General features: G+C 46.9%; 1 protein-coding gene across 2 annotated transcripts in view; it reads left to right on the plus strand.

The window, feature by feature from the left end:
* ABCA2 (ATP binding cassette subfamily A member 2) overlaps positions 1-26,820 on the plus strand; it is a 1,079,583-nt gene that overhangs the window by 321,382 nt on the left and 731,381 nt on the right. For both annotated transcript variants that reach the window (XM_069609742.1, XM_069609743.1), the window contains exons 2-3: positions 9,255-9,348; positions 24,706-24,817. In XM_069609742.1, the coding sequence (XP_069465843.1) occupies positions 9,255-9,348; positions 24,706-24,817 (206 nt within the window). The remainder of the gene's footprint in view (positions 1-9,254; positions 9,349-24,705; positions 24,818-26,820) is intronic.

Raw genomic sequence — 26,820 nt, forward strand, 5'->3', positions numbered from 1 at the left:
GGGGAACAGGAGGAAGACACGTGGCATGAGCGGGGGGTGGGGGTAACATGAGGAAGACACGGGGCATGAGCAGGTGGTGGGGGGAACAGAAGGAAAACACGGGGCATGAGTGGGGGGGACAGGAGGAAGACACGGGGCATGAGCAGGGAGTGGGGGGGGAACAGGAGGAAGACACAGGGCATGAGTAGGGGGTGGGGGGAACAGGAGAGACATGGGGCATGAGCGGGGGGTGGGGGAAACAGGAGGGAGACACGGGGCATGAGCAGGGGGTGGGGGGAACAGGAGGGAGACACGGGGCATGAGCGGGGGTGGGGGAAACAGGAGGGAGACACGGGGCATGAGCAGGGGGTGGGGGGAACAGGAGGGAGACACGGGGCATGAGCGGGTGGGGGAACAGGAGGAAGACACGGGGCATCAGCGGGGGGTGGGGGAGAACAGGAGGAAGACACGGGGCATCAGCGGGGAGTTGGGGGGACAGGAGGAAGACAAAGGGCATGAGCAGGGGGTGGGGGGTAACAGGAGAGATACACGGGGCATGAGCGGGGGGTGGGGGGGAACAGTAGTGAGACACAGGCATGAGCAGGGGGTGGGGGAACAGGAAAGAGACACGGGGCATGAGTGGGGGGTGGTGGGAACAGGAGAGAGACACGGGGCATGAGCGGAGGGTCAGGGGAACCGGAGAGAGACACGGGGCATGAGCGGGGGGTGGGGGAAACAGACCAATATCTGGGACATGGGGTACACGGCGCCACTATCTCCCGCTTACCTTCGCTCTCAGACAACCTTTCAGTGTTCCTCTTCCATCTCCCCCTTCTCAGTCTTTGCCATTCTAAACATCTGGGAAGGCATCTTGCGGACCCAGGCGGGCAGCTGGGGACCCCCACTGATTCCTCCCCTCCCCAGTGCTTCCGGGCAGGGACCCCAGCTGTTACCTCCAGAGCTCTTGTCTGGCAGTCTCCCTCCTCCGGGTGGCACGGGTTGGTTGACAGGCTTTTTATCCAGAGTGGATGCTGGAGGGACTTGTAGACGTGTCCCCCTCTACCATGCACGCTCCTCGGACAGCTTACACCACTTTCACCTGAGCGGTTGATGTTTGGTGCCGGTGCCTGGCGTCCCTCTCCCTCTGGGTCAGTCCTGCTGTTAATACGCAAGGCTGCTGGTGTCTTACTGTGCAGGCAGCAGATCCCGCTCCTCGGCCCTCCGCGGGCCACCGTGTGGTGATGGCGTGTCTCCTGGCAGTCTGCAGCAGCCCGGGACTGGTTGTATGCAGGGTCTCTGTTGACAAAGCCTCTCGATGCGAACGATAAACAAAGATGGCGGGCGTCTCTGAAAATACAACGCACTGCACGCTTCACCGCAGCCAATGGGAGAGCGCGTCACATGTCCGTGGACATCACTCAAGCCGCTTGCCCTATCCCTCTCCGCGGAGCGAACAGGGAAGTGTGTCCGCGAAGCGGACATAGATATCACTCATTTTTTTTTCACTTACATTTTTGTAATTTAAAAAAAAAACTACTGGACGGATTTACACCAAATAACAAAAAGCATGCTTTCGAAACCAAGCCGCCGCACCTGCCGCAAATTTGGTTGAATCCGTCCCGCGGTTTAGGCTGTAGGCGTGAGCAAAGTTTCGTCCCATTATGTCTATGGGAAAAAAATAATTTTTGGGACCCCCCCCTATAACTTTGCCCCCTCTGGAGCAAACCTCACCAAACTTAGGTGAGGATTCGTCCAGGGGGAGCAAAGTTATAAGCCACCCAAAAAGTGTTCTTCCTATGGAAACAGCAACTTAACCATAACTACATGGCCACTATCGTGGTCATTAAATATATATATATATATATATATATATATCACTGAGGCTAGTGGAATCTGCTTGGATCACATGCTGTGCATAGGCCGACATCTAGTGGAAGCTGCGGAGTATTACAGTTTGTTTTTCGAAACTCGAAAATGGGCGTCGACACAGGGCGTGCCAGTAATACTATCCCTAGTGTGATGTCCACTGTACCCATGATCCCTCACGCGTCTAGGACCCTCAGATTGTTTTTTTCCGCCATACTGGTCGGAAGCATCCCACGGAGTTCCTGGCCTTAGCCACAATTTTGCTAAAATATCTTAATATTTCCCCATTTCTCCACCCCAACGTCGAGCCACCGAAGTTTGACACTCAACGTCGGCCCGGAGAAGGAATCAACCGTCGACAGCTGCACGACAGACTTGGCCTCAGAAGGCCTCTGGCCTCGGCCCGGGCCTTAGAAGGCCTCTGGCCTCGGCCCTGCAAGTAGGGAGGGTGGAGGGTGGGACATACTCTACACTCTTTAATGTATAGGTACATCTTCTATATATTCCTACAATCATTAGCCCGCTGCCACAAGGTGTGTATGGAGGGTACCCCTTTCCAGTTTTGCCCCAAGTGCAACCGCAAGTAGCCTTGGGTTGACAGACACGCCACGTGCAACCTCTGCTTGCTGAGGGACCGCCCTGAGGCGAACTGCAGAGCGTGTAGTAGGTTTAAACCCAAAACACTAAAGGACAGTTCGATCAAGCGTTGGGCCCACCACACCAGGCGTCAGGAGGCCATGGCAGCGGAGGGCGCCTTCAGTGATGGCAGTGACGCTGTGCTTTCGGACGGGGGGCAACGTGGCATCGAGAGATAGCCAAGCGCAAGTCCCCGACCTCGGAAGGTCATCCGGCAGGGCGGCTATGGGGAAAACACCCGGCGACACAAGCGCTACCCACACCACTTCCACCAAACAAAACAAGTCCCACCGAGACTCGATGCGCACGCCGAGTTCTCGGAAAGAGGCACACAGAGAACGGTCCACCGAATCGGGGTCCTCTGGGCGTTCTCGATCTAGATCGCCGCATGACTCCAGGTAGCCATCCACTGTTCCCAAGAGTGCCTCGCTCCCTAAGGGAACGGAGGTTCGATCGTCGGAAGACAAAGCCGACCTCTATCCCCAGGCCGCACTCCAGGAGTCGGCATCAGCAGACCGCTTAATGGCTGTCCCCGAGTCCCAACCTCCACACTCTAGAGATGGGGACACTACCCCCGAACCTCCACGCCAGACGTCGAAAGGCTCCGAAGGGGCTAATAAACAGGGAAAACACTCTTCCACCCACGGGGAGGGGGGAAAACAACAAAAGAAGCATTCTCTACCTTCTTCCATACCTCAGAAGCAGCCAGACAGGCAAAAACAGACGGACAAGTCTCAGTCTTCTGTCATTTTAAAGACCCCTGCACAAACACATAGGTCCAGTCAGAGTTATGTCTAGGATATCGTCTTTGGCAGACTTCTATGCCAAGAATCCTGAACACTTCCTCTCATATACCCCTGACGTTCACCCTCAGGTTCTAGGGACCAGATACCCCCAAGTAAGATGTCCCGGGTTGAAGCACCAACACTGTCTTCGGACCCTTTCTGTTTACAGTCCTACTCTCAATATAATGAGGATCCACCCTTTATTGAGGATCCTGTTTGGGCATGTTGAGAGACCAATCTGGGACAGGCTACTATGGGGATGATGAGGACCAAGAGGAGGAAGAAGACGACCCAGAAACCTACAGGGTAGATTCCCCAGTAGACAAAGATCCCACGTTTACCGACTAACAGGTCTACAACGAACCTCTCCTGAATGAAATTCTGTCCAGAGCGGCAGAACACTTCCACATTGACACCCAGGGAGCACAGGAAGAGAGGGACTTTGCCGAAGAATTAGTGGGAGAAAGGAGACCTGTTGCCCAGGCAATCCGTATCCTTAAATCGATACAAAGGAGGATAGACTGTTCCCTTGTAAATCCCAACCTCACCAGGCGGTAAACCCCACGATAGAGAAACTTTTCAGGGCAGCCCAATAAGACCCACTGTACATAAGGGGGCAACTGAAACCGGACTCCCTGGTAGTTACAAACACACAAAAGAGGGCGGGAACACCCCTGTCATCGTCCGAGTTACAACTGCCACCAGTGGGAGGAAGTCGCGGCACTCATAGACTCCGCCCAGAACCCTTAAAAGGCCAATTGGCACGGGTTCCGTCGGAGGGAAGAGCCGTGTCCGGTTGCATCTTAAAAGCAACCTTTGATGCCGCGGATAACGCCGGCAGATTGATAGCAGAAAGCACTGTTATCAAAAGACATGCTTGGTTACGCCAATCTGGGTTCAAACCCGAAACACAAGCATCATTAATAGACAAACCGGTGAAGACAGATCTACTGTTTGAGAAGGCGGTAGAGGACGCCCTGAAAAATGCCGAGGATGAGTACGAGACTCTCAAATCCCTAGGCCAATTAACCAACAAACCCCCAAATCAAAGAGGGAATGGCAATTTTCGTCACCCACGTGGACAAAATTCCCAGAGAGGAACAAACTGTTCCCAGGAACAACAACGACCAGCAGTCTACCCAGAGTTATGGCAGGGGTAATAAGAGAGGACGTGGTAAGGGTAGAGGCAGCCCCAGTAGAGGCGGCGGCACGCCTCCACCAAAACAGTGACGTTCCGTTCAGGGTCCCTTCTCACGCATCCCCAGTAGGGGAGATGCATTACCAACTTCACCCAAGCTTGGGAAGGGATCACATCAGACAGATGGGTGCTGTCCACAGTGTCCGCAGGATATTGCATAGAACTGTTAGAGCATCCCCGAAACCACTCGCCACGTCAAAAAGTACACTCATTAGACCACCAGAAGATCCTCCTTGAAGAGATCGCCAATCTTCTAGCAAAGGACGCCATAGAACTCGTCCCGGGACACCAGGTAAACAAGGGTATTTATTCAACTTACTTCCTTGTGCCAAAAAAAGATTTGACCATGCGCCCAGTATTGGACTTAAGGCCTGCAAACAAGTATGTCAAGCCCCAAAAATTTCACATGACTACTCTCCAAGAGGTAATCCCCCTCCTAAAAAAGGGGGATTACATGGCAACATTGGACATGAAAGATGCTTATTTTCATATTTCCATGTTCCCAGTGCACAAAAGACACTTGCGCTTCAAGGTGGACCGTCAGCACTACCAGTTCAAGGTACTGCCCTTCGGGATAGCCTCTCCAAGGGTATTCACCAAGGTACTGGCGGTGGTGGCGGCACACCTATGCAGGGAGGCAATCCCAGTGTACCCTTATCTGGACGACTGGCTCATCACGGGGAAGACCCCAGTAATTTGCAGAACAAACATTCAAAGAACGATCAACCTCCTCTTCGAATTAGGTTTCTCCATAAACGAGAAAGTCAAGTCTGGTGCCAAGCACCTCCAAACAGTTCCTAGGCGCTGTCCTAAACACACAAGAGGGGTTGGCCTTGCCATCAGAGGAAAGAATTACTGCGGCAAATTCCGCAATATCAGGCCGGTCGCCAGATAACGGTACGCAAAGCAATACATTTGCTGGGCATCATGGCGTCATGTATTTACCTGGTCCCCGACGCGCGCCTGCGCATGCGTCCCATGCAAGAATGGTTGGCGAAACAGTGGTCTCAGGCAAGTGGTCAGTGGGACGATCTAGTGGTCGTTTCGCCAACACTTGTACAAAGTCTTCACTGGTGGACAAGAGAAAATTTGTCCAAGGGGAAACCCTTTTACGATCCCGAAATACAGGCGGTAGTCACAACAGACGCATGCCTGTCAGGGTGTGGAGCTCACCATCTCCACCACACAGCTCAGGGTCTCTGGTCTCACTCAGTGGCCAATAATCATATCAACCTGCTAGAGCTTCTGGCAGTGTTCCAGGGGATCTCAATTCTCTGCGGACGCTTGAGCAGAGATCCTCTCCCAGAGGAACACAAATGGTGTCTACACAGAGAAATCGTAGAAGGCATCTTCTCTCAGTGGGGTTTCCCCACTATAGACCTATTCGCCACAAGTGAAAACAGACAGTGCCCAGGATTTGCATCCAGGTTCCCCCAACCAGACTCCCAGGGGAACGCCCTGTGGATGAACTGGTCAGGGATGTTTGCGTACGCTTTTCCACCAACACCTCTCATCAGGAAGGTGGTCAACAAGATGAACAGAGAATTGATGACGCTCGTCCTGGTTGTTCCCATGTGGGCGAGACAACCGTGGTTCCCACACTTACGCAGACTAGCGATGTGCGAACCCATCAAATTCCTGGGCTGGTACAACATACTGTCCCAGCACCAGGGTCAGAAAGTGCATCCTCAACCCAACTCAATGAACCTGGCAGCATGGTTCCTGAGGTCATAGAGTTTGGACATCTGAATTTGCTGCAGATATTTATGGACATCCTAAGAGAGTCTAGGAAGCCAAACACGAGGCACTGCCACTTTGACAAATGGAGAAGATTTGTTATCTGGTGCCAGAATAAGCAAATCAACTCTGTTGATTGCACTCCTTCCCCAATTGTCACATACATGCTCCACCTGCTGGACGCAGGGTTGGTTTTTAACTCACTAAAGGTACACCTGGCAGCTCTGTCAGCATACACCACCTCCCATACCAAGGTGTCGTGGTGGAAAGTACCAGTGGTTAAAGCCTTCATGGAAGGAGTAAAGAGACTTCACCCTCCAATTTCAAACCTACCGCCAGGATGAGACCTTAACGTGGTGCTTGCAAAACTCATGGGCCCCCCATTCGAGCCCATGCATAAAAGCAATCTCATACACCTGACTTATAAAACAGTCTTCTTAGTAGCAATTACCTCGATAAGAAGGGTCCGTGAAATTCAGGCTCTCTCAGTGCAGGATCCTTTCTTTACAGTTCATAAAGATAAACTGGTTTTACGTACACATCCTAGGTTCTCACCTAAGTTTATTTCTAAATTCCACGTGAACCAGTCCATGGAGCTTCTGGCTTTCTTCCAAGGCCCACAAAGCTTGGCTGAGGTGAAACTGCACACTCTAGATGTGCGTAGGGCAGTCCTATACTATGTAAACAAAACCAGACCACTAAGGAAAATAGACCAACTGTTTGTCTCCATAGCTACAGGCAAAGAGGGAGATTGCGTCTCTAAAGGTGCCATCTCTAAGTGGATTGTTAACTGTATCCAGCTGTGTTACTCCCTTTCTGAAAAGACGTTGCCTTTCACGCCAAGAGCCCACTCTACAAGAGGCATTGCGCCCACTCTGGCTTTCATTGCAAATGTACCCCTTGACACCATTTGCAAAGCAGCTACTTGGAGCTCTATTCACACCTTTACTCAGCACTACTGCATTGACACCCGTTCCAAGACAGATACTCAAGTGGGACAAGCGGTTCTAAGACATTTATTTGCTCATGACCCTTCTCACATCCCACCCCCTTCTTCTAACACTGCTCGCTAATCCGTGCACAGCATGTGATCTAAGCAGATTCCACAAGCCTCAGAAGGGATACATTACTCACCGTAATCGTATTTCTGATGCTTGTATCTGCTTAGATTCACATGCAACCCACCCTTCCTCCCCTTTGAGAGAAGGCGCATGGATGCTTGTATCTTGTATCTATCTGCTTGGATTATCTGTACTCGCGCTACTCCTCATGCTACCTCATGTCAGAAAAAATACAATCTGAGGGTCCTAGACGCATGAGGGATCATGGGTACAGTGGACGTCACACTAGGGCTAGTATTACTGGCACACCCTGTGTCGACGGCAATTTTCGAGTTTCGAAAAACAAACTGTAATACTCTGCAGCTTCCACTAGATGTCGGCCTATGCACAGCATGTGAATCTAAGCAGATACAAGCATCAGAAATACGATTACAGTGATTAATGTATCATATATATATATATATATATATATATATATGTGTGTGTGTACATGCCAACTAAGTACACTAACCCGGTCCCTAATTTAAAGCGAGCACATACGTGTCAATAAACTCACCTGTGTGTGCTTGTAGAGTGCGGTCGGTAACAAAATGCAGCCGGAATGTATTGCCGATATTCCAAATGGACTAAAATGTCCAAGACTCCGTGCGATTATATACCTAAACAGTAAATGGGTGACATGAGGCATAAGCGCTGTAAATTGAAAAATGTAGCCCGGCGTGTCGGAGAACAGGCTAGATATGTGATTGGTCACTTACAGTTCAGCTTAGAGATACAGTTTATCACCACATTATGGGGAATGACTCATGGTCTGAGTGGATGTCCCCTCACTGGCAAGATGAGAAAGTGCTGAAGCTCATATTGTACAGGTGCCAACCCACTTTTACCCAGACATTCTGAACACCATCCCCAACACCTGAAAGCACACTCCTTGCACATGGATGATTAGAGCTTGTGCAGCTTCTGGCCTTTGCCCTGGACATGCAAGTACCAGTTTAACAATGTTGCTATAAGGGGAATTGGTCTGTTTTTATCGAGTGCGTTAAACATTTTCTTGGTTCACTGGGAGCATCGTTTTAGAACATTTATTTTGACCATTGTCCTTGTTCGTATTAAACATTTGTTTCTGGGGACTAAAAGGGAAAAATATTGAAGCCCCTGAAATATTGAAATGGTCCCACTATAAACCTAATTTAATCTTTGAAACATGTCGTGGTACCCCACCTCCATTCAAATATGTTAACACATTTTGCAACACTCAGATCGCATAGCCCTGTACTATAGAAAGTTTGATCTCTTCGTCATTGTACAGAGTTATGAATGATTGTTGTTGTATATGATCAAGTAGGAGTTTGAGTCGCTCCTTTACAGGCCTCAAGCCCCCCTCCAACATTCTTTTATCGACCTCCACAAGGCTCTTTTGTGCAGAAGGATTTCCGTCTCACAGTCCTCGAAACTATGGTCCTGGGGTACACAGCCTCCCTATACCATGTCTCCATGTCATCGGGTATGGCATGCCTCGGTCCTGGGATTTCATTTTTCCACTAATTGAATTCTGGGAATTGTGGAATAACTTACCTAAATCTGAGTAACGCGACTAAAGTAAAAGCAAAACGTAGGTGTGTAGTTGTGGGTTTCCGTGTACTCTGGTAACCTTACCTCTGTAGCTTGGCTCATGCTTTAGGGACAGGAGAATTGACCGTGGATCTGGTGCCACACTGTTCCCAGCTACACACCACCCTACAGTTGGCCTCATCCCTGTCATGTAGTCTACATTGGGCTGTATTAGTGCCATGGTATTTGAAGGCTGGTGGTTGTTTTGGGAAGGCAGGTTGGGGGTTCCAATGTTGTAGATGAGTGGGTTGCCAGGTGGACATTGTAAATGGGAAGGTTTTGCATGTAAGCCCTCATCTGCTATTTCACTCTGTGCCTGCTTTGTCTGCCACCATGCTCTTATGCCTGCATTGTAACTCTGCTCTGGTTCTCTTACAGTGGGTGCTGGCCTTCGAGATCTTCATCCCCTTGGTTCTCTTTTTCATCCTCCTGGGGCTGCGTCAGAAGAAGCCCACCATCCCTGTGAAGGAAGGTGAGTACACAGAGCTGAGCTCACTGGTGCATCAGATTCTCCACCTCCAAACCACTAAGATGTAAAGCCATGGCATTCACCAGGCCCCAACACCCATTGCCTCTAAAAGGCTCTCGCACATTCTGCTCAACTTCACAAAAGGCCCCCATCACTCCATGCAAGAACCTCTCCTTCACCCGGCCTCAATGCGTTTGACCCCAGATCCCCATACGATTGTAATCCACATGTTGAGAGAAACACCAGCATATCTGTGCTACCTGTCGGAATAGAAAAGGGAGAGATGTTGGCAGGGAAGGGGAGAAAAACAAACAACCACATGCACGAGAGACATGGTTTTATGATGGTAATGAGGAACGGCTAGGCAAGAGAAAGTGATGAAAGACGACTTTATATTGTCAATAAATAAAACTCCCTTCCTTAAAAGACACTCTGACCTTTGCAGGTCCTTTCATGGAGGCCATGTAAACAGTACGCATATGATAGTTCTATGCAATAATAAGAGCTGACATCCTTCCCAAGATGTTCCTGGTGTCCCTGATGGAGTGTGCCTAGTATTCCCTATTGAAAAAGGGCATCCATCTTGCCATCCTCTTTTGATACACATCCTAGATTTGCATCTGGCTTTTGTTTTTTCAGTAATGGAAATATGTCCCACATTTCTATTCTGCTTTGAGGTCCTTGGTTCTCATCGTGTTTACTGGGACTTCATGTTTGCCATTCACTCATGCAGCTCTAGGGTCTCAGAGAGCTTGAAGCGGACTGCAGAGACTCCTCCATGCTCCAATGAGAATCTGGGGGTGCCTTTCCATGTGAAGGAGGTCCCACGGTCTCTGCCATGTTTGAATGATATTCCAGAGTCCTGTTCTGCAAGAAGAGGTCACAGTATCTCTTAGTTCTTGAACCTGTTGCGGAGGCGGGGGGGTGCTAGCTTCCAATTTTGATTTAAAACCCTCACTGTAGCTTTCGCTACTTCATGGATGTACAGAGGTTCCCATTTTACTTGGAGGATTTTCCTTTGATCATTTCCATTTTATGGAGGGTTCAGCATTACCAGCGTCCCTGACAGTGTTTCTATGTTCCAAATGTGTTTGAACAGGGGAAGAAGGGGGGTTGGGCGACACAAGTTTAAAAGATGTTCCAAGCTTCTCTTGTGATTTAAGGTTGGTCTGGGTTGCCATTGTGTTTCGAAGGGGGTTCTAGTTTCTGTGATGAAGCCCCCTGCCTAGTTCTGGGGAACACAAAGGGGATGGCGGCTCATGGAGCCCGGTATCTTCCATAGCCCATGGATGATTGGGGATGGAGGGGGATATGGCGAGGAGGCCCCTGGTCACCCTCACTTGTTTTCCACCACCAGGTATGGAACAATCACGGGAGGTAAGTGTGGGACAGTCATGGTAATCTTGGCCTTTCCCCAGTACCCCAGGCATTCAGTGTATGGTACTGGAGGCTTGATTTTGGAGCTGGTTGACATTGGACGGAATCAGAAGAGGACAGAGACTGGAGAGGCGGTGGAGGTTGGGGAGGTAGCTGCGGCTAAGAGGAGGTAACACTAAGAGTGAAGCAGGAGCTGATCACACCAGGAGTGGTAGTCTGGCGGCGCTAGCCTCAGGAGGGAAGGCAGAGGGAACACCCAGAAGGATGGAGCTGGTGATGCAAGGATGTGTAAAGGTAGACCGGAGGAGAGCGTAACACCACGAGAGGAGAAGATGGTGATAGCAGTAGGTGAAAGTGAGTGAAAAATGCCATCAAGAGGTGATGAGTCAATAGGAGAAGGAAGGCCGTCACACATTTGGACAGAAAATAATCGTTCCAATGTGTCTTGTAGGACCTAGACTAGACCTCAGGGTAGAATGAATCTGAGTGGACCAGGTAGGGTATGCGATTATCAGAGAAGCGATTCCAAATAGGGCAAGTCTAACTCGATACTTCATCCCCTCTTTCTGCCACCTACTCCCACTTACCCATCTTCTGGCAATGCTGAGCACTAGATTTAGTGTTGGGGTATGGGACCCCTGAAAGCCCATGGCTAGTCAGTCATTTGACTCTGGAGTGTCTACAACGCCAAGGAACGGAAAGGGTTGCAGTAAAGCAACTGTGAAGGACATTTGAGATTGACAAGATAACGGGAAGGCCTGAGAGACCAGGGGGGAGTGAGAAAGATATTCTGGGAACTCCCAAAAATGGAGAGGCCCAATTAAGAATAAACATCCTGACGCATTTTCGGTTTTATTTTAAGTTAACCCAAATCGTCAATATTTCTGTAAATAAAAGCTTGAACTTGACCCTATGGTGTTAGCATCCAGTTTGGCCTGAGGTAACCCCGTGGCAGCATCCATTGGTCTTGAGGAAAGATTGAGAAGTGTTTGAAATTAGGTCCACGTTAGTTCGGTTTGAAAAATGCAAAACATTTGCTTTGGGCCATGCATTTCTTTAGGTCGTGAGGCAAATTACAGTTTTATACTGCTGTGCCAAAGTTAATGCAGTGAATGGGCTTCCCCATGTGCCGCCAGTCTCTAACCCATCCTCTGCACTGGCTTTGGTACATCCACAGTGAGACTTTCACCTATTTCCTACTACCCACCCACCAACCATTCCCATAGCAGGAAGGAAGATGACACAATTGTGTTCATGCATCCCATCCTATGCCCTAATCTGGGTAAACCAGTTAATGGTGGAGGAGCGGCACAGTATTGTAGCTGTTTTTTAGATCCACCCACATGTACTTTTATACTCTGTGTTCACGCAGTGCATCTTGGAGGCACGAAGGCCACAAGTTGGATTCTCTTCTCGCTACCCTTAACACACTTGAAATAACCCTGTTTTTTAGGGCTACCCATTTGGCCTTCTCGATATTTCTAGGGAGAGCTTCCCTCAATGCCCCAATATTAAAAATCAAGAGGTGATCATTGCATGTACTTCCTTTTTACCATACGGCATTCTACTTTAGTAGATTCTGTTCCATCCCTGTGCCATCTTACAGTTTATTCTTCTCATGAAGATTCCCTTTAAGATCCTGTTTGTAGGGTTGCATGGTGTACTCCATATCAACATCTTCCATTATTTACAAGGAGTTTACATCCCAGCAGATTGCACCTCACCCTATTCCTGCCCACATTTTACGTCATGATATTACTTTACAGCCATATAGTTCTGTTTACTGTATATTCACGATTATATATTAGAAAATTACATTGATATACTTCGTATTATGGAAACGTAGCTTATGGAGTTCAATGGGTCTACGATTGACCTTGCCACCCCTAGGTTCTCTTCTCTTAGAAGCAAACTCACGGTATTGGAGGCGGAGTTGCAGTACTAGTTAAGGACATTTCCTTATTTGTGGTGTCATGCAAATGTAACCGCTGTGAAATTATGCACCTCAAATTTACCCCGAACCACAACATTTGTATACACCTTATTTTGCTTTATCATCCACCTGAGGACATGCCTACTTTTAATGTCAATATTATTCAGAGCTTGGGCTGGTTAAATAGGCCTTACAGCTCAACTATCTTATTGGGTGATTTAAATCGATGGCGAGGAGACATCCTTGATGGGGAAGCCCGGTTGTTCAAACTTGAACAACATTGAATTCTGTGTCCATAATACAGAAGCTACCCATTCCAAAGATAAGATACTAGACTGGGTTGCATCTCGTAATTTAGACATTGCCATTACCGACACAAGACCACGTGCAATAGTCAGATGACCTTTTTGTGGAATGTGCTTTTCAGCACGCAAGCAAAACGGAGCAAAAAGCTAACCCAACAGAAAGCATACAAAGTAAGAACTTAAACAAAATTAAAACTAACGATCTTACAAAATGCACAGGTATTGAAAGCCACCAAGGACGCAGACCCCCAAGACACTCTGGCCACCACTAATCAGCCAGTCTTGACTGACCTATGGGACCAATGAGCTCCCTTGAGATGTAGACCGTTGGGGATGGCCTATTCCATATAAGCTGGTTTACATTGGATCTAGGGTTTCCTAAAACAATTAATTAAGAAAAATAAAAAGCAAAGTGACAGGCCGAAAGGTCCTGGCTAAAATCTTAAACTGAGGCTAACAAATTACTTTGGAAGGGCCTTGCAAAAACGAACAAATTGGCCACATACAGAGTTTAAGAAAACTTTTTTAATGCCCAAATAATGAATGCAGAGGACAACGCAAAGATCTCTTTGAAATGCTGAGATCTTTAGAGCAGCCCAAAGTACAGGTTCAGCCATTTACTCCATCCACTGCGGTCTGTACTAGAGCTCAACAATCCTTTGCGGATAAAGTAAAGCAAACCATGGTCGAGAAGAGATTAAGAAGGATCAATCCTTTAGGTCAGTCTCTTGCTCAGACGAGCAAGAGACTTGGGTAAAACTTTCTCAGGTGCTAAAATGCATTCTGGACAATAGCAAAATATTCTCCATTTTTTTTTTACAAGATGTGTTAATTCCTCATTCTTACATACTAGTGTGCCTGATGACATCAAGGAAGTTACAGTGACCCCTTTGGTGAAAAGAACAGGACTTGGTCCAAGGGACTCAGTAAACCTTCGGCCTATTACAAATTCACACTTTTTACTTGAGATAATTGAAAAAATTGCCTGTACACAACTTCAAATACATCCCAAAGAGACCGCTCTTTTACATCCAAAGCAGTCCGGCTTCCGCCCGCATTACGGGAGAGAGCGCATTGCTGGACCTACAATCGAACATGTTCACCATCATGGATAAAGGGAGAGCAGGGTTATTGGTTCTGCATGACCTTTTTGCAGCTTTCCATACCTGAATCATGACCGCCTTTTGACCACCTTGTCCTCTGTGGGTCATTGCTCAGAATATGCCATCTGCTGGGTTCCGTCGTTTCTGGGCAACAGCAGGTCTGCCATGCGATGGGGAATTGTTTCCTTCACCTTAGCTCCAATAGATTACAGTGTCCCTCGGGGTGCAAGTCTGTCACCTGTATTATTCAACACCTACATCAAACCATTTTGTGACTCACTGGCCGTAATGGGTGTGTCGTTTACGAACTATGCTGATAATACTTAGCTACTGTTTGAGCTTGAGGGGACATACAAAACAGACACGACAACCTACAGTCTATTTACGGCACTATTAAGGAATGGATGTCAATTAATTGTATATGTCTTAATAGCAACAAAACAGAGTTGTTAGTATTTGACTCACATCAATCCAGGTTAAATATCTCTGCAAACTACTCTAGCTTCACGATTGAGGAGTGTGCGATTCCGCTACTCAACAATGTAAAAACCATGGGGATTTATCTGCTGATGCTCAGGTGAATTGCATTTCCAAAAGTTCACACTACCATCTTAAACTGCTGAGACAAATAAGAAAGTTTCTTTTGGCAAACAATTGTATTTCTCTTGCTTGAGCCATTATTCTTCCCAGAGTCGATTATTGTAATGCTCTGTTGGGGGCACGGGGCGAGGGCAAGCTGTATTCAGAGATTGCAGGTAATACAAAACGATGCCCTTCGCATCGCAAAAAACCTGCTTCTTAACTCTCACATCTCTGAATTACTTAAGGAACCACACTGGCTGCCTGTGGCAGCACATGTACAGTTCACAATCCTTGCTCTGGTTCACAAGTGCATTCACGGTACTAACTACCTCTCCGACGGACTGGTTAAATATGAACCAAGTAAAACGTTAAGATCCTCAGGTACCAGGCTGCTCGCGTGACCTAAAGCAAGACGCGCCTTGGGCAATGGAAGATCTTTTGTCACATTGGCTCCAAAAGAAGGGAATAACCTGCCTTTTGATTCTGCGGCAGGAACGCCACTCCTTCCAATTTCGCAAATGTTTCAAGACTTTCTTGTTTACATAAACTTCATTACTCTATTTTATTTCTTCCTTCTGCATTGCCCTGTATTGTACGTTTGTCTTTTATTCTTCGTGTGTGCCATGATGCCTGCAGGCTTTCAGCACTATATAAATAAACAAATAAAATGCCATTCCATAACCTCAGATTCAGTTTTGTCTCGTTGGAGTCCTGCAGGCTACACAATGACATTTAGTTTCCTGACATTCCATTACACCCTGCAGGATGCAGATTAATTTCATTTAATTCCTGCAGATTCAATCCAGGGGGCATCTTCTTTCATCAGTTCAATATGATATGATATTTTATTTGTATCACGCTCCTACCCTAGTGTTTCAGACCGCAACGAGGAAAGGGAGGGGAACAAGAGAGGACAAAACAACAATCTTACTAGGCCCAGTGACATTGAGAATGTGCAAGTGAAGGGGAGACGAGAGGGGGAAAGTGCAAGGGAGAGAGGAGGAGTGGAAAGTGCTGAGCAAGGGATAAAACAACAACTGGTAGTGCAGCCAGCAAGGTGGCAAGTGCAAGGTAAAGCACAGCCAAGGGGTGTCTGATAAGTGCTGGGTAGGCAGGGACCTGGGCCCGAAAATCAGAGGGTAAACCAGGTTTCCGGAGCCTAAGCAAGCAGATTAGCAGGGGAGAAGAACAGTGAAGGCAGAAGCAAAGAAGGCTTAAGGTGCTTCCGGAACCAAAGATGGTTCTCCTCAAGTTTCAGAGATGCAGGGAGGCTGATCCAGAAGGAGGCCTCAGCCGAGTAAAGAGATCTACCCCCAACTCATTGCTTGGAGAAGCGACTGACCCTGAGGGAGTTGGAGGAGCGAAGAGCTCACGTAGGAAGGCATTTACGGAGGGAGAATTGAAGGTATTGTGGACCCAGGCCCCAGAAAGCCTTGTGGACAATGCAAAGGGTCTTGAATTTAATCCTTGCAGCCACTGGGAGCCAATGAAGAGATTTCAGGGCTGTAGAGATACGATACCAGGGCTTGAGGCCAAGGACAAGTCTTGCAGTCCTGTTCTGAATGAGTTGCAGAGGGCAGAGAGTACAAGCATGCAGATTTAGAAAGAGGCTGTTGCAGTAGTGCAGCCTAGAGAGAACCAGAGCTCTAGAGACAGTGAGCTTCTGGGGGAAGGAGAGGAAAGGGATTATAGGACTGACCAGGCACATGCACTGTTTGTCAAATGCTATCAGTGTCATCTGCTTATTACAGGAGGTTGTCTTGTAACACCTGTTTCAAAGCTAGTTGGGTGCCTCAGGCTACTTTAACATGGAAGAGCTGTTCGTGCGTAGGAGCAAAAGGTTAGCTTGTGACAGAGGCTTCATTAGAAATCATGTACAGCAGGTTACCAAGCAACAGGGAATTCATTAAAAGACAGGGACAACAAGTGACTGAGAATTCGTACAAGTCCTTGTACAGCAGGTAAGCATGTGACTAGGGATTTGTTGCAATCCAGTAGTTTAAGGTAATCATGTGACTGGGTATTCGTTCAAATCATGTACAGCAGGTTATGGATTGCAGATCAGCACGTGGCTGGGGATTTAACAAGCCAGGGATTGCAGATCAGCACGTGACTGGGGATTTAACAAGCCAGGGATTGCAGATCAGCACGTGACTGGGGATTTAACAAGCCAGGGATTGCAGATCACCACATGACTGGGGATTTAACAAACCGGGGATTGCAGATCAACCGGTGACTGGGGATTCATTGTAATCCAGGTACTGTGGGTACGTATGGTAGTGGGAAGTCGATAATGCATGCATGTTAGCCTGCGAGTGCTGATTCCTTGGGAGACTAGAACACAGCATTTGTTTGACCTTTCTGCCCTTTTATGTACCACCGTCTAGACTCTCCTGACTGGGGGTAAATTGATGTAAATTTATAGCCTGGTCCTTTAACCAATTAAGTTTATACAGTTTGAAAAACGATGCGTCATCATAGTACCCCCGTGCCCTACATGTAAACCCCTGGGTGTGTCCTCTATGTATAGCGCTCAGGTGCTTCCTGGCTAGGTTTGCTCTTTGGAAATTCAATAATATGCACATTGACAGTGAGATCTCTGCTGAAAAATGAGAGTTGCAAAAAATAAAATGGCAGACCCACTACAAATAAAGTTTTGCTTTTGGAGCCCTCTTTGAAGATTGAAGATTGGACAAGGGTCAGAAAATACACCGTGCAGTGGACACACTGACCAGACCTGTTGCCTCATGGTGTTTATAGATTTGCTTTCACTGTAACATGTCTCCCCCCATCTGTCCTCGTCCAGACTGCCTTGATATTTGGATGTGTTGTGAAGGCAGCCGGGCATCTCAGAAGCCTGCCGCTCCCTCCACCACATCCAGCCAACTCCCCATTGTCTGCACACATTTTGTTTTCAGTTACAAATCACATTAAATGTCTCATTATGTGAATGTTTAATGTTTTTTTCTTCTTTTTTTTCTTTCTCCTCTTGAAAACATCCACAAATGTTTCTTTTGTTTTCATTATTCATCTATCTCCACCTGCTTGAAATGCTGCACTGCATGCTCCAGTCTGTAAGTTGTCGGGCGTGTTATTTATTTTTCTCTCCCCTTTAATAAGGTTTTCTGGGTGGTTGTAGCCATCTTTGCTGGGCTCCTCTACATTGCCTTGCCTTTCACCCCTGTTAGGGCTTTCCTTCCGGGTCGGCTGGTGAAGATCTGATGTGTATTCTTTTCTCTAAGATGTGTTCATTTGTAAGTGTTGTGGGTGTGTATGCACACGCGTGGGGATGTAATTAAGTCCACATTCTCTTTGCTTGCATGTCCTATTATATTGATAGTTGGGGCTTTGCAATGAGCGCCACCTGCCAAAAAAAACAGTGATAGTTTAAGGGATCTCTCCATGACTATAACATTGTTTGCCAAGAACATTGATCTGTTCTCGATTTCCACAGGCGGATAAAAGTGTGGGCATATGCATGCTGACATGCTAATGGTGACAGCCGCCTTGACCCCTTAAAGTGCTCCCAATTGCACTAACGCACCTCTCTGTGATTCTAAGTAGCGATTGTTCACTCTTATAAGCACACAGTCATCTGGCATGCAGAGCATTGTATAGAAGTAGGATGAATTTCATCCTCACATGCTTTGGCGACTGCAGGTCTCAGAATGCAGTTGCATCTGTGAGATCCCTTCTCTGTAGGAACTCTGACTTACTAATGAACACATGAAGGAGTTTGGCATCCCTGGCTGACCTTTTCATCGGGAAGTGGGTGAGTGATAGGCGATGCAGAGTGCTGGCACTTGAAGATCATTTTGAGGAAAGGGCATGGGGTGGGATCAGGGGTCAGATCTGTGTCCTTCAGTTCATTCTTAAGTAGCATTTTGAGTAGCTGTATGCCAGTGCATGCCAGGCTAAATATTCTATGATGCTCTGCCCTAAGGTTGGTAACCCAAATACGCTCTCCTTAATGAGTCCTGGTGTAGAAACAATGGAGGGTGGTCTACGGGTGACAACTTCGGCTTAGTGGAAAGTCATGCAATTTAACATAAACATCCAGAGATGTGCTTGGATGGTCAAGGATGCCAACCAATAGAAGATAACTCTGAGTTAGTTTAATGCAGGACCTCAACCTGGCTAAACACTGCGATAATGACCATGTACCTAGAATAATGCTGTGGAGCACTAGGTGGAAATAGCCAGCAGATAAGGGAGGCTGTGTTAGCACTCCATAAACTAATGGGTGAGCCCCCATCTCTAGTAGGAGTCCAGTTCTGCAGAATGTGAAGACGCCTAAATGATAAACCTACCACTTTTCTTTTATAGCAACACAACGTGTTTGGATTATCAGAAAATACCTATTTTTTAATCAAAATATATTTGTACTTGTCTAAAATTACACCAGCTACAAATGAGAAAGATTATTGTTACTCCTTAGGAAAAAAAAACATTTTACCACTAACTTTCCAAAATCTAGAGAACAACTCCTCAGATTCTTACAGGTCAATGGTTTAAAGTGCATGTCTCATGAGGAGAGGCTTGAGAAGAAAGGATCTGCTGAGGTACAGAGTGCAGTAGAGGGCCCGTAGACCACTTTCAGATCTTTGAAGGAGATCCACTGTGTACACGCAGGAATCTGTTTTAATTAGAAGACTAACCCTACGCTACACTTTGGGACCAACACGACTGTGAATTGGGATAACGTTGGAGAAAGAAATTCGCAGAAAGTGTGGCAGGTGCATAAAGCACCCATCCCTCGTAGCTAGGAGATGCAACTGAAATTAATTAGTGGTTTGAACAGGCAGGCGTAAAAGCACTGGGTAAGCAAATAAAACGATGGAACCCAAAGGTAGACCAGAAAAGGGCAGACTGGATGTGCTTAGCAGTCAATATTCACTGGTCAGTGCTATGCATCTAGGTAACTGATCATCCATGGTTGTTTGTGCTGCTTGTAAGTGAAGTGGATCTTTTGCCTACAACAGAGAAGCCCATTGTATGAAGTGCATAGTGAGCTGGAGAAGGGGGATTCCTGCCAGTGTTGGGCTTTGCACTGGGGATTGTCCGCCTGGCAATTAGCCTTAATCTTTGAAAAGCAACGAGGTATTGTTCACTTGCGGTTCTTGGAGAACCCTTGCATATCTAAACAAACTAATGCAGAGTACTTGAAGGTTTTCAGCCTGGCACCAGTTCCCATTGATCCCGTTCAGCTATTTGTGCCACATTGAAGTTTTACCACCAGGTATGGGATGGTACTTATGTGGCCCCCTGCAAGTCTGAATCCCAGTTTGGAACTTTTGCCTTGGTACAGGAGCACCCTTGGCCACTTAGAAATTCCCGCCTGCCCAATAGTGCTCTGTAGGGTTGAAAGGTTGGCGTTATAAGGTCAGGCTTCCCGCCATGAAGAAGCCCCCGGGAACTTTAACCACAGCTTAGGAACTGGCATGGGTTTGATTAAGGGATTTATAAAAAGCCTCTATAAGAAGTCATTCCAAATCAAAACGGAAAAAGGCAGAAGACGAATTAAAAAAATATAATGCATTGATGGATGTCTGTGGGATTCTTTCATGTGATTCTGGAGTTCTTGCTCCCTCCCTGACCTCTGTGGATAAGCTAATCTAGATGTAGTTCATCATTGTCTTTCCATATGTTAATAGTAGGACGCCCCCACTCTAGACTAACAACCCTTATGCGTATGTGGAATGCCATCTTCACCAGGTGCCCGACTCTTTCACTCATAGTCCCCGGCTGAGTTCCACCATGGAAACGCAAGGAGTGTAAAAGGGAGTGGTGAAGAGTAAGAAGTGGAGGGTCATTGAAGAGGTTGGTGAATATATAAGCCGTGATCGGGACGGGTCCAATTGCGGGCTAATTGAAGTGCAAAGCTTTCCTCCCGGAGTCCTACAGAGTTTCAAGTTTCACGTAAGATCTCAAGGTGCACAAGTGTTGAAACAGATTCATCAATTGACTGTCAGGTTCCTGACTCCAAAGAAATTGGCCCTTTCCTCGGCCCAAGGGCTAAGCAATGGGCAGTACTGAGCCAGCCACCTGAAGTCCTTGTCCTAGAGCTGGTGAAGGGTGGGCCTTCTTTTCTAGATCAGCCTTTAGTGTGAGGGCTTGCGTGGTGGTAATGGGCCTGCAGTGTATTTCTTCTCTTTGCTGGTCCACTGGTGGAACTATCTGTCAACCTTCTCACTGAGTAGTACTAACCCCTCTTTCCTTAACTCCCACTCGCTCTTATTCATCTAATGAGAAGTTGCCTCTCCCTTATTGTAATGCCTGGTTGCTCGGTGATGGGCTGGTTTCAGTTAAAGGGGACGTTACTGTTGTTTACTCATTGACATAATCTTCTTGCTTCTGTAGACTGTCCACAGAGAAACCGTGATGGTGTTTAAGATAACAAGCACTAATCTACAGAATGGTGTGCCTGATGATTGGGATGGGAGGGATGAGGCAGGGGGAAACGGTCAGAATTCACTTCCTGGACGAGGGTAAAAGACATTTTCAGACGTTTGTCTCCAGTCCCCGTGCTGGTCCAGCAGTGGTGTCCACTAAAGAGGGATTAACGGGAACATTGCAACCCATTATTTTAAAAACTTGTGAACCATCTGGGGCCAGCTTCCATCCTATACTTACACAGCCATTTTAACAACTGTCCTGGCAATCGCAGGTGATAAGGGATTGAAGGGGGCGTTTGGGGGAGTCAGCGTTGTAAAAGGTAAGATAGCACCGTTCTTCATTACGTCCTTTCCCCTATTTCTCCAGGTTAGAATCATGATCAATCATGCAGATAACTAGGAACTTTTGATTTGCCAATGGCTTCTCAGTTGCTTGAATTTGGGAACAGGCAGCCTTCATATCAAACCGACACCACCCCCCCAAGTCAAATCAGTAATTCAAAATCACTGAACAGCAAAATAAACCAGTGGGGAGTAACCATCCCATTTCCTGCCTCCTACCCTGCACTTGAGCCTATGATGTAATCCAGCTCTGTGGCATTCTGCATAATTCTCCCCTGCATAAGATCATACGGCGTCCCCCCCAGGAACATAAAGGCCACTGCATTTCGGATTGAGTAGACACAAAGCAGTCACTTATGATGAAGAGGAACCAGATCAACAGGAAGCTTCCGAACAATGTCTACCCCATAAGAATAAACTACATCTGCAACGTCGCCACACCACCACAGAGCATATTGCTTTCACGCCCAGCGATAACGGGGACATTATTTGAACCTTCTAGTTTATAAACCACATGACTGAATAACCCATGGCCAAAGAGTGTGCCGACCCATAGACATGATCAGTAATGGTAATAGTCGACACCTAGGTGCTCAATCTCCACTCATCTTCACTCATCTTCACTGCGCATGAATAACCCATTTCCTGAAAGTCCTCCCTAAACTCAAGTGACGAGGCCAGCTAGAGGCGTACCAAAGTAGTTAATGGAAGCTAGCAACCACACAACTAAGCAAGCATATAGAAGTCGCAGCCTTTTCAATGATTAATAGTGTCAGACCTAGCCAGAGGCGAAAAATACTTGTGGACATTGTGTACCATTGACAATAACAGTGGTCTTCCTAGAATGACAACCATACTCAGAAAGCATCATAACCACAGAGAAGTCTGAGGTGCTTCTCTTTCCTGACCAACTCGTATTAGTGATTTCCTGAGCACATTTAACTCTCACAGCAGAGGTCTCTATAAATTACCAGCTGCCACCATACGGCTGATCGTTTACATGACGTAGCTAATTTTGGGTGTAAATTGTACACATGTGGAAGATGCTTGAGTCTTCTTCAAAATGTCATGAGACTTCGGTAACCTAATCAGAAAGACTTACTGGCTTGCGGCTATCACTCGGGGTGCTATGTTACCCCGAGTGGGACGGGTATGCCCAGACGTGGGTCCCGTGCCTGCTGGGCCTAGAGACCCAAGCTACTCCTCACTGATGAGGCCCAACAAGGCCGAAACATGTTTGGGGATGCTTGTGGTCTTGTGCAGAAGGGATGTGACCTAGCAGTTCGGGCTGGACTACCCCTTTTGGGGTGGGGCCAAACCTGATTTGCATATGGTCTTTCCCCTTCTGTAATGGCTTGGCAGGCGAAGAACGATGGTCTGGAGGGTTGCCCAGAGCAACGCCAGAGGTTAAGATTCATTCTAAACCTTCCAGCCATCACCTCTTTGTTTTTGCAGTCAACCAGGCTATCAAAGCCTGGTTGACTGCTAATTTTAAAAGAGATTTAAGAGAGTCCATTTAGCCGATAAACAATAGGTTCTATCTCTGAATACTCCACAGGCTACTTGCGCATTGTAGAAGATGATTATATGAATATTAACTCTGGGGCCAAGACGCAAAACATGCAGGCCCCGATGAGTTTGATCTTATACCACTGCTAAAATCTACAATCGCCAAACTTGATTACTGTTAAGGAATCCGGTAATTCTAGCAAATCCAGAGGTTTACAGCTTAAGGCTATTCCCGATTTTGGAGTCCCATTGGACTTAATTGGGGATCTACGGGACTACTGCATGCAGTGATTGTGCACGCATCTTTGCCGCTACTTTTTGTGGAGGATTGATCTCCTTGTCCTACGGACCAGCTCTTTCCCATATGAGTTTCAGAACCCATAAGGAGGAGAAGGGGCGAGACAGGCGGTATTTGGAAATATCGGCCATTTTACCTTTACCATCACACTCCTAATGAGGTCCTTTCAGTGCAATTAGACACTGACCTGAGCATGGGCATGTAAATAAGCACAATTGTCTCAAAGCAGCTGTTCCCACATACAACAAGTGAAATTCCAAAGCTATCTGCAACATAGTTTGGCAGTCCTAAGATCTAAAAATGTACTATAGGAAAATCCTACACCTTTTAACACCGACACACTGATCACCTGACCCTGTATACAAAGCTTGAGCAGGTAGCACCAATCCACCAAGATTCAGAAAACAATTAATTCACAGAGCCAAGACAAGGAACATACTTTGAACTTCCCTCATGGTTGACAAACTCATACATAGATTTAATTCAGCCAACAATTGATCCCAGCATCGGACGACCTGCCTCCACGTGGGGTCTGTTTCCCAACAAAACGTGAAAGTGCACCTTTATAAGAAGGAAGTAGCAGCTGAACAATAGAAATAGAAGAGCCCACAGCCTTCAAAGATCTACTTAGTTCACAGTCTGAATCAAACCCCACACAGGAAGGAACAACTGCTGCAGATGTGCCCATTGTGATTCCTTCAGCTGTCCATGAAGCCCAGGCCGCATCGGAAATCTTGCCGTCTCCTTGAACACATTTCCCACTGAAATCCAAACCCATAAAGTGGAATTGTATTCTCACATCTGCTGAACACTGTATGAATGATTTCCCAGTTGCATGAAATCTAGTCCAATTCAAATTAAAATGCCATCACTGAATGATGGCACGCTTTTGAATTGATGCAGCATTATTAATTTATCTATTTAAAAACCTTTTAAGAGTTTGCAGGAGGAAAAAGTACGATTAAACTTTCTTCAAAGTCCACAGTGATCGGCATTGCTTTGTATAGGGGTTGCCATTTTGATTAGTTATTTTGTCAAAGTCCTGTCCACTAACTGCGTGTTGCAAGACTCCATTTAGTTCACTGGTTCACACCTTTTTTATGTTTTTAAGCGCACTGATTGGATGCATTTAGTCACACCTTCCAGTTCCTGTGATGGCGCCTCTGTGTTGCGTGGATTGTTGCCCGGTGCAAGCTCCAATTGACTGCTTTGCATGTAGTACTTCTCCCTTCCTGATCTTTGGCTTTTGCATCAAACTAAAGGCTAGACATTAAACCCCCTGGGGATTGTTCCAGGAGGGATCTCGCTCAGCCAGGAAGTAGCAAAGCAAGCATGCGGATGGCTTGCTAGACTTCTGACCTTTTCTGCCTGCCTGACCTGGAAATTGGGGAAGGGTGTTTGCGTGTAGTTCTGAGCTTAGCCATCCTTTGCCTTCTTCTGAACTTGTGTGTCTTTTCCCCTCCCTTTCCTGTGCCTTCTGCTCTCTTGTACTGTTCTCCCGTCTGTGTCTCTCCAGCCTTCTACACAGCAGCGCCACTTACCTCCGCTGGGATCCTGCCGGTCATGCAGTCGCTGTGCCCTGATGGCCAGAGAGACGAGTTTGGCTTCCTGCAGTATTCCAATTCTACGTGAGTAAAGAAATGCAATTGTTTACCACCCATCCTGTTGTACTGGATGTATCCTTTCACAGTAAAATGTCTGCTGAGAGACAATGACCTCAGTTGGGTCATTGTTATTCAACTGATATGAGATGATGCAAGAATTGAGTTGACATCCTGCTTTTCATGTCAGAGGATGTTTCTGTCTATCACATGTTCTTATAAAATAACTTAGACTCCTTGAGATGTATATGGGGCTGATTTACTAAGCTAAATTAGTAGCTTAAGTAAGAACTTGGGTCATTTTTTGGTAGAAGTTTTACTTATCCTATTCTTTTGAGCTTAGTAAATGTAGTTTTGCTTAAACTACTTTTTTGAGTTTAGTAGGGTGTGTGTGTGTGTGTGTGTGCGTGTGTGTTTGATTTACTAAGCTAAAAAATAGTGTAAGTGAAACTTGCACCAAATCATTATGGATTAATCCAGTGTAGTCTATAAAGACACAGATGATCTATCTTTGGAGGAACATATAAACAAACCACTCCTTGTCTTCTGTAATTTGTAGAAGATTGGTCTTATCGTGTGTTGTGGCGCTCAATAGGAATGCTTTTTGTTTAATTTCAATTAATTCAAAGTGAGCCGATACCCGACCCGTCTCACACCCCTTTTTACAAATACCCGGGTCACAATGGACCAGGAACCAGGCCGGTTGGTGAAAAATACATTTATTTATTTTTAAAATTCACAAAAATCACACATTTTAATATTGGGCCGCATCACCAATGGGGTGATAATTACAATGGGAATGGACGCAATGCACTTGGTTACCCTTCTAGTAGAACATATCCAAAGCACAATTGAATAGGACCACCTTTTGAATTAGGATAGATAGCACCCAAGTTAAGGTTTCCCCCCTGCAATGTCCCCTCACCCCACAAAGGCTTGGTCCTCATGCATATCACAGATTACCAGGCCCCTACCCAGTCGCTATCAGCACCTCTCCCCACCCCCACTGCATTTACCGCTGCGGGCCCCTGCTTGGTGGCTGTGCACCCCACCCTGGGATTTGTCCGCCCTAGCACTTAGCCTGAGGCCTCCTCCTGGCTCCCCCTGGTGCTTTCCTCCTGGGCACCCACCAGCACTTATCCACCCACCACCCCTATCCCTAGCACTTATCTTCACTGCATTTTCACGTCTGAATGCCACAACGCCTAATAGCACCAATAATTGTTATTAATTCCCCTTCTTCCCTCCCTATTTAGCCTTGTGGCGCCTTGAAACACAATTCTGTTGTATAGGCACCTAACAAATGCTCATTAAATAAAATAAATAAACAGAGGCTCAACCCATCTCGACAGTCCAGCCATTCGCATATATCCATGCACTGCTTGCACCCATCAACCGATGGAGGACAGAAAATGTCTTGCCCCAGTATTGAGCTGTAGTGAAGTGAAAGAGTAAAATATAAGCTGCACGTGGAATGGTACAGATTTCTCCTAGTACAGATGTCTCCTGCCGTACGGTTCACAGGGAACGACATTCTGGACATTTTCAGCATGGCAGAAGCCTAGCATGCCTTTGAATCTGTGAGTGTTGACTTGCTGGACAGCTGCTGAAGCATCATGCTTCCTCCACTGATGCCATTTGACCTAGAACTAATACGGCTATGGGGAGGATACTGGTAAGTCCTCCTGCTACTCACTGGATGGAGCCATTTCTGGAAGGAATGTCTCTGCCCACTGCTGCTTAGAGATTTCTCTTGCTCTCAACACCACACATTCCCCATGCAATACAATGCTGCCGTAGTATGTTGGCCTTTGCCTCATAGTTCCAAAGCCGCTCCACCAATACCACCACACAAAATAGCCACCTGGGAGCTAGAAATGGGAACATTTCTTCAGCCATGTTACCCTCACCACAGGGATCACATCCCCATAGCCACACTAAATCGCTGCCTGGAAAAGAGCATTGAGACCTTCCTGCATGCAGAGTCCATCTTCTCTGCCAGTGTTCCTGGCTACGGGTATTGTATTGAG

Source organism: Ambystoma mexicanum, chromosome 8 (assembly GCF_040938575.1).
Source record: "Ambystoma mexicanum isolate Mex_15411 chromosome 8, UKY_AmexF1_1, whole genome shotgun sequence".
Taxonomy (NCBI): domain Eukaryota; kingdom Metazoa; phylum Chordata; class Amphibia; order Caudata; family Ambystomatidae; genus Ambystoma; species Ambystoma mexicanum.